The following is a 9,084-nucleotide window of genomic DNA, read 5'->3' on the forward strand; positions in this document are numbered from 1 at the left end:
AACCTGGACTAAACCTAATAGTCTAATGGTGTTATAACCTGGAGTCAACCTAATAGTCTAATGGTGTTATAACCTGGAGTCAACCTAATAGTCTAATGGTGTTATAACCTGGAGTCAACCTAATAGTCTAATGGTGTTATAACCTGGAGTCAACCTAATAGTCTAATGCATTGATGTTATAACCTGGAGTCAACCTAATAGTCTAATTGTGTTATAACCTGGAGTCAACCTAATAGTCTAATGGTGTTTTAACCTGGAGTCAACCTAATAGTCTAATGGTGTTATAACCTGGAGTCAACCTAATAGTCTAATGGTGTTATAACATGGAGTCAACCTAATAGTCTAATGGTGTTATAACCTGGAGTCAACCTAATAGTCTAATGGTGTTATAACCTGGAGTCAACCTAATAGTCTAATGGTGTTATAACCTGGAGTCAACCTAATAGTCTAATGGTGTTATAACCTGGAGTCAACCTAATAGTCTAATGGTGTTATAACCTGGAGTCAACCTAATAGTCTAATGGTGTTATAACCTGGAGTAAACCTAATAGTCTAATGGTGTTATAACCTGGAGTCAACCTAATAGTCTAATGGTGTTATAACCTGGAGTAAACCTAATAGTCTAATGGTGTTATAACCTGGAGTCAACCTAATAGTCTAATGCATTGATGTTATAACCTGGAGTCAACCTAATAGTCTAATGAATTGATGTTATAACCTGGAGTCAACCTAATAGTCTAATGCAGTGATGTTATAACCTGGAGTCAACCTAATAGTCTAATGCATTGATGTTATAACCTGGAGTCAACCTAATAGTCTAATGCAGTGATGTTATAACCTGGAGTCAACCTAATAGTTTAATGGTGTTATAACCTGGAGTAAACCTAATAGTCTAATGGTGTTATAACCTGGAGTCAACCTAATAGTCTAATGGTGTTAGAACCTGGAGTCAACCTAATAGTCTAATGGTGTTATAACCTGGAGTCAACCTAATAGTCTAATGGTGTTATAACCTGGAGTCAACCTAATAGTCTAATGGTGTTATAACCTGGAGTCAACCTAATAGTCTAATGGTGTTATAACCTGGAGTCAACCTAATAGTCTAGTGGTGTTATAACCTGGAGTCAACCTAATAGTCTAATGCATTGATGTTATAACCTGGAGTTAACCTAATAGTCTAATGGTGTTATAACCTGGAGTCAACCTAATAGTCTAATGCATTGATGTTATAACCTGGAGTTAACCTAATAGTCAAATGGTGTTATAACCTGGAGTCAACCTAATAGTCTAGTGGTGTTATAACCTGGAGTCAACCTAATAGTCTAATGGTGTTATAACCTGTAGTCAACCTAATAGTCTAATGGTGTTATAACCTGGAGTCAACCTAATAGTCTAATGGTGTTATAACCTGGAGTCAACCTAATAGTCTAATGGTGTTATAACCTGGAGTCAACCTAATAGTCTAATGGTGTTATAACCTGGAGTCAAGCTAATAGTCTAGTGGTGTTATAACCTGGACTAAACCTAATAGTCTAATGGTGTTATAACCTGGAGTCAACCTAATAGTCTAGTGGTGTTATAACCTGGAGTCAACCTAATAGTCTAATGGTGTTATAACCTGGAGTCAACCTAATAGTCTAATGATGTTATAACCTGGAGTTAACCTAATAGTCTAATGGTGTTATAACCTGGAGTCAACCTAATAGTCTAATGGTGTTATAACCTGGAGTCAACCTAATAGTCTAATGGTGTTATAACCTGGAGTCAACCTAATAGTCTAATGGTGTTATAACCTGGAGTCAACCTAATAGTCTAATGGTGTTATAACCTGGAGTCAACCTAATAGTCTAATGGTGTTATAACCTGGACTAAACCTAATAGTCTAATGGTGTTATAACCTGGAGTCAACCTAATAGTCTAATGGTGTTATAACCTGGAGTCAACCTAATAGTCTAATGGTGTTATAACCTGGAGTCAACCTAATAGTCTAATGGTGTTATAACCTGGAGTCAACCTAATAGTCTAATGGTGTTATAACCTGGAGTCAACCTAATAGTCTAATGGTGTTATAACCTGGAGTCAACCTAATAGTCTAATGGTGTTATAACCTGGAGTCAACCTAATAGTCTAATGGTGTTATAACCTGGAGTCAACCTAATAGTCTAATGGTGTTATAACATGGAGTCAACCTAATAGTCTAATGGTGTTATAACCTGGAGTCAACCTAATAGTCTAATGGTGTTATAACCTGGAGTCAACCTAATAGTCTAATGGTGTTATAACCTGGAGTCAACCTAATAGTCTAATGGTGTTATAACCTGGAGTCAACCTAATAGTCTAATGGTGTTATAACCTGGAGTCAACCTAATAGTCTAATGCATTGATGTTATAACCTGGAGTCAACCTAATAGTCTAATGCAGTGATGTTATAACCTGGAGTCAACCTAATAGTCTAATGCATTGATGTTATAACCTGGAGTCAACCTAATAGTCTAATGCAGTGATGTTATAACCTGGAGTCAACCTAATAGTTTAATGGTGTTATAACCTGGAGTAAACCTAATAGTCTAATGGTGTTATAACCTGGAGTCAACCTAATAGTCTAATGGTGTTATAACCTGGAGTCAACCTAATAGTCTAATGGTGTTATAACCTGGAGTCAACCTAATAGTCTAGTGGTGTTATAACCTGGAGTCAACCTAATAGTCTAATGCATTGATGTTATAACCTGGAGTTAACCTAATAGTCTAATGGTGTTATAACCTGGAGTCAACCTAATAGTCTAATGCATTGATGTTATAACCTGGAGTTAACCTAATAGTCAAATGGTGTTATAACCTGGAGTCAACCTAATAGTCTAGTGGTGTTATAACCTGGAGTCAACCTAATAGTCTAATGGTGTTATAACCTGTAGTCAACCTAATAGTCTAATGGTGTTATAACCTGGAGTCAACCTAATAGTCTAATGGTGTTATAACCTGGAGTCAACCTAATAGTCTAATGGTGTTATAACCTGGAGTCAACCTAATAGTCTAATGGTGTTATAACCTGGAGTCAACCTAATAGTCTAGTGGTGTTATAACCTGGACTAAACCTAATAGTCTAATGGTGTTATAACCTGGAGTCAACCTAATAGTCTAATGGTGTTATAACCTGGAGTCAACCTAATAGTCTAGTGGTGTTATAACCTGGAGTCAACCTAATAGTCTAATGGTGTTATAACCTGGAGTCAACCTAATAGTCTAATGATGTTATAACCTGGAGTTAACCTAATAGTCTAATGGTGTTATAACCTGGAGTCAACCTAATAGTCTAATGGTGTTATAACCTGGAGTCAACCTAATAGTCTAATGGTGTTATAACCTGGAGTCAACCTAATAGTCTAATGGTGTTATAACCTGGAGTCAACCTAATAGTCTAATGGTGTTATAACCTGGAGTCAACCTAATAGTCTAATGGTGTTATAACCTGGAGTCAACCAAATAGTCTAATGGTGTTATAACCTGGAGTCAACCAAATAGTCTAATGGTGTTATAACCTGGAGTCAACCTAATAGTCTAATGAATTGGTGTTATAACCTGGGGTCAACCTAATAGTCTAATGGTATTATAACCTGGAGTCAACCTAATAGTCTAATGGTGTTATAACCTGGAGTCAACCTAATAGTCTAATGGTGTTATAACCTGGAGTCAACCTAATAGTCTAATGGTGTTATAACCTGGAGTCAACCTAATAGTCTAATGGTGTTATAACCTGGAGTCAACCTAATAGTCTAATGGTGTTATAACATGGAGTCAACCTAATAGTCTAATGGTGTTATAACCTGGTGTCAACCTAATAGTCTAATGGTGTTATAACCTGGAGTCAACCTAATAGTCTAATGGTGTTATAACCTGGAGTCAACCTAATAGTCTAATGGTGTTATAACCTGGAGTCAACCTAATAGTCTAATGGTGTTATAACCTGGAGTCAACCTAATAGTCTAATGGTGTTATAACCTGGAGTCAACCTAATAGTCTAATGGTGTTATAACCTGGAGTCAACCTAATAGTCTAATGGTGTTATAACCTGGAGTCAACCTAATAGTCTAATGGTGTTATAACCTGGAGTAAACCTAATAGTCTAATGGTGTTATAACCTGGAGTCAACCTAATAGTCTAATGCATTGATGTTATAACCTGGAGTCAACCTAATAGTCTAATGGTGTTATAACCTGGAGTCAACCTAATAGTCTAATGGTGTTATAACCTGGAGTCAACCTAATAGTCTAATGGTGTTATAACCTGGAGTCAACCTAATAGTCTAATGGTGTTATAACCTGGAGTCAACCTAATAGTCTAATGGTGTTATAACATGGAGTCAACCTAATAGTCTAATGGTGTTATAACCTGGTGTCAACCTAATAGTCTAATGGTGTTATAACCTGGAGTCAACCTAATAGTCTAATGGTGTTATAACCTGGAGTCAACCTAATAGTCTAATGGTGTTATAACCTGGAGTCAACCTAATAGTCTAATGGTGTTATAACCTGGAGTCAACCTAATAGTCTAATGGTGTTATAACCTGGAGTCAACCTAATAGTCTAATGGTGTTATAACCTGGAGTCAACCTAATAGTCTAATGGTGTTATAACCTGGAGTCAACCTAATAGTCTAATGGTGTTATAACCTGGAGTAAACCTAATAGTCTAATGGTGTTATAACCTGGAGTCAACCTAATAGTCTAATGCATTGATGTTATAACCTGGAGTCAACCTAATAGTCTAATGGTGTTATAACCTGGAGTCAACCTAATAGTCTAATGGTGTTATAACCTGGAGTCAACCTAATAGTCTAATGGTGTTATAACCTGGAGTCAACCTAATAGTCTAATGGTGTTATAACCTGGAGTCAACCTAATAGTCTAATGGTGTTATAACCTGGAGTCAACCTAATAGTCTAATGGTGTAATAACCTGGAGTCAACCTAATAGTCTAATGGTGTTATAACCTGGAGTCAACCTAATAGTCTAATGGTGTTATAACCTGGACTAAACCTAATAGCTGAATAGCTGCTAATAACTTCCAACAACAAAACAGCTGTGTTCGAATACTCATCCAAGCGCACTAGCCATACTATTTGTGAGGTAATTTGAGTATGTAGTATGCTGATTGGTCATAGTATACAAGCAGTGGACACTATTTCCGTGCTTTTAGGTGCCATAATGTAATTCTTCAGAAAATGGGAGTGGAAAATATGCAGCTGATGTCATAAGAGAGCGGAAATGTTGAGCAATTTAATAAAGTAATGACTTTTCAAATAAATTACGTTACATGTTATTTTGACTGTCAATTTGTTAAATTTAGAACAGACAATCTGACAACACAATGGCATACCAGAGTGAATTTACGAACACACCCAGGGTGTGCCAGAGCGCAGAATAACTGATCAACGTCGGCAAAAAAAGCATAATTAAATTGTTGCGGTCCGAACAGTTACAGTCACCGACGCTCTGGATAACATGAAAACAGCTCTGCTAGGGGGAGTAAAATGGTCAGAGTGAGGTGCTCTCTCATTTGTTTCTGGAAGTCGCTAGCCAACGTTAACCAGCAAGTCTACTCCTCGGACAGAGCGTCCAGTGTGCGCTCTGAATTTACGCCTAGAGCGCACTCTCCGGTAGTCCCTCTCCGGTAGTCCCTCTCCGGTACTCTTCGGTAGTCACTCTCCGGTAGTCCCTCTCCGGTACTCTCCGGTAGTCACTCTCCGGTAGTCCCTCTCCAGTAGTCCCTCTCCGGTACTCTTCGGTAGTCCCTCTCCGGTACTCTTCGGTAGTCACTCTCCGGTAGTCCCTCTCCGGTAGTCACTCTCCGGTACACTTCGGTAGTCCCTCTCCGGTAGTCCCTCTCCGGTACTCTTCGGTAGTCACTCTCCGGTAGTCCCTCTCCGGTAGTCACTCTCCGGTACTCTTCGGTAGTCCCTCTCCGGTAGGTCGAACTAGTAATATGTTACCGTAGCAAGAGGTTGCATAGCAACAGCATCACCTTCCGGTAGACAGGCGATGCGCTACTACGCTCGGTATACTAAAATAAACTAATAGTATGTAGTATATACTCATTAAGTATGTAGTATACATTATACTAAAATGAACTAATAGTATATATTATATACTCATTAAGTATGTAGTATACAGTATACTAAAATGAAGTAATAGTATGTAGTATACACTCATTAAGTATGTAGTATACAGTATGTTAGTGTGGGTATTGGAACACAGATCTTGGTTTTAAATGCACAATCATTACACAATGAATGACCCCGTGTTGCAACAAACCTTCTTCACAAATACAACTAATGTTATCAATACTGTCGACACAAACAAAATGATGATTATTATTTGCCCAAGGTTTGGTTCTGTTATCTTTGGGCTAAGTTCCAATGAACAGTGCAGTGAATGGTTAGGCAGAAGGCCAGTCAACAGAGTACCATTGACACTGAGGCACACAGCACGGTCAAGGTCCGGTATCTTCACTTTCTCTCTGTTTAGGGCTTTGAGCCATTTGGTGTCACAGCAGTTGAACGAGTTGCCACTGACATACAACACATCAAGATATAGAGACAAACGATCAACCAAAGATTCGTTCATAGACGTTAGGACGTTATTTCTCAGGTCAAGTTGGGTCAAAGGAGAACAGCTGATGATGCTCGGGAGGACGTCCACGTTGTTGTTGGACATGTTGAGTTGTCTCAACGCTTTCAGACAAGGCAGAGACAAGGCAGAGGTTGTCATGTTGTTCCCACTGATGCTCAGAGACTGGAGACTACTCTGCAACCCTTCGAGAGCGCCATTATCCAAGATTATATCTACATTGCTGGCCAGGTTGAGAGAAACCAAAGGGGTTCTTTCAAATGTGTTCTGATGGAGTGTTTTGATGCCGTTGTCTTGGAGATCTAGACTTCTCAGAGTTTTGATATTCCAGAAGGAAACACAGGAGGACATGCTATTAAGACTAACTCTCGTTGTCTCAGATGGTCCCAGTTGGTCCTTCGGATCACACGGCCTCACAGAGTTCTCCTTCAGGTTTAACGTCTCTATGTTTGGTAGGGCTTCCAGGAAGTAGGTGGAGAGTTGTCGAAGACCGTTGTTCTGCAGGTCCAAGTAGCGTAGGGACGGAAAGGTCAAGGAAGGTCGGTGGTAGCCTCCATCATGGCCGCTGCCGCCCTTCGTTGTGTTATAGCTGATGTCCTGTAGACAGTTCTTGCTGAGGTTCAGCGTCACCAAAGACGTCAGATGGCTCAGAGTCTCCACAGGTAAAGACCTGAAGTGGTTACTACTGAGGTCCATGTAAACTAACGGCATCAGTCTCCAGTTAGAGTATATGTTGCTGTTGGCTGCAGCATCATTTACCTCATCTTCACTTGTTAGTTCTCTGTACAGAGAGTCTGCCTCTGATATCAGGGTGTCTGTCTCTAAGGTCCCCACCATGTTGCTCTGTAGGTGGAGGTATCTCAACCGGTTGGTCTTGGGGACCATGGGGAAATAGAGGAGGTTGTTGAAGCTCAGATCTAAGATCTCCAGCTCGTATGGATGACCGTCCTCACGGGTGACAAAGAACTCTATGGAATTCCTGCTAAGATTCAAGAGTTTCACCTGATGGAGTTTAAAATCACAGATGTAGACTAGATTATTTCTGGCTAAATTTAAGATCTTGAGTTTCTTCAACAGTTCAAACGTTCCCTCCTCTATTGCCGTGATCAGATTGTTCTCGATGCGAACGCTCGTCACGCTCAGGCTCTCTGCAAACAGCTTGGGCGTGAGTCGCGTCAAACCGTTGCCCGTGAGATCTAGGCGTTCAAGAATTGATTTGTCACGAAGGTAAAGTTCCGCCGCGTCATCATCCAGACCGTTCATAGAGATATCCAACCTCCTCAGTCTGCGGAGAGACCCAAGAGCTCGGCTGTTACTGTCCACATTGTGGCTCAATGCATTCCTGGCCAAGTTCAGCTCTTGAAGCTGGGCCACATCTCTGAAAGCCCCTTCAGATATGATCTCTAGCTGGTTGTAGCTGAGGTCCAGACTCAGTAGGGATGGAAGACCCAGACTCTGGCTGTTTATATGTCTTATAACGTTGTTGGACAGATCCAGCTCCCTCAGCTTCACGTCCAGCCCCTCAGGAACAGACGAAAGGTTCCTGAACCGCCAGGAAGTCGTCTCCTTGAAACGAGAAAGATGAGAGAAACTACAACGCTTTTAACACCGTCTATAAAGGCTTTTGATGTACGAAATATAATGAAGCAGAAATGTACTATCCATCGTCAAAATAACAATGTCTGTTTGACACGCTATTTCAGCAAACCAAAAGCCTTCCCGTGACCAAAACCTGTCACTCAATAGTTGAATTCCATAGATGTAAAATCAGCCTAAGAAGCCATGACAGTACAGTGTTCCTGAGCTCTGTATTCAGATGTGTCAGAGGTGAGACCAACTGGGTTTAAACACTGGTCTCCCGCCACCAGAACATGTTATTCCTCTGAGTTAATCCCTTCACATTATCTCTAAAGCTAACACAAGTGTTCAGGTCTCAGGCAAGGTTACTCATCAGGTGAGAATGGTTAATTGAATCGGATTTTCTCCAGCCTACCTGTTGGTCATCATGTATCCTTCCAGTCACAGTGTTGAACTGTATGAGACTGTGAGACAGGGAGCAGTACAGCAGTAGGACTAGCAGTAGCACTAAGCTGAATGTTGTCTCTGTAGGTCTGATCATTCTCCTGTCTCTGTCCTGACGACACGACACTGGGCTACATCAGTCCTCAAACACCCCTCTCTGCCATTTATAGCTGACAGTCATTTAAAAAAAAGACGGAGACGAAAAAGTCTGTGGACACCAGATACGCTTTGTGAACCTTCTGTTTACTCAACCAACTCATTACTCATGACACGTTGTTACACCACAGAGATACATATCCACAAGTCTGGAGACGGACAGAAATTACACATCTTATTATTGACACGTTTGTTATTAGTTTATAAAAAATAAGCTCGTTATAGAATAGAAATATAAAAAATACAATAAAATGTGCTGTGGCATTCATAATAACCATAAAA

General features: G+C 40.2%; 1 protein-coding gene across 1 annotated transcript; it reads right to left on the reverse strand.

Annotated features, from left to right (window-relative positions):
- Nucleotides 1-4,959: 4,959 nt before the first annotated feature.
- Nucleotides 4,960-8,888, reverse strand: LOC129827314 (transforming growth factor beta activator LRRC32-like). Its single transcript, XM_055888046.1, has 2 exons — nucleotides 8,618-8,888; nucleotides 4,960-8,190 (listed from the first exon to the last, which is right to left on the reverse strand). Exons 1-2 carry the CDS (start codon nucleotides 8,741-8,743, stop codon nucleotides 6,277-6,279), a joined length of 2,040 nt encoding a protein of 679 aa, XP_055744021.1. The 5' UTR covers nucleotides 8,744-8,888; the 3' UTR covers nucleotides 4,960-6,276.
- Nucleotides 8,889-9,084: the final 196 nt, after the last annotated feature.

Source organism: Salvelinus fontinalis, chromosome 29 (assembly GCF_029448725.1).
Source record: "Salvelinus fontinalis isolate EN_2023a chromosome 29, ASM2944872v1, whole genome shotgun sequence".
Lineage (NCBI taxonomy): Eukaryota > Metazoa > Chordata > Actinopteri > Salmoniformes > Salmonidae > Salvelinus > Salvelinus fontinalis.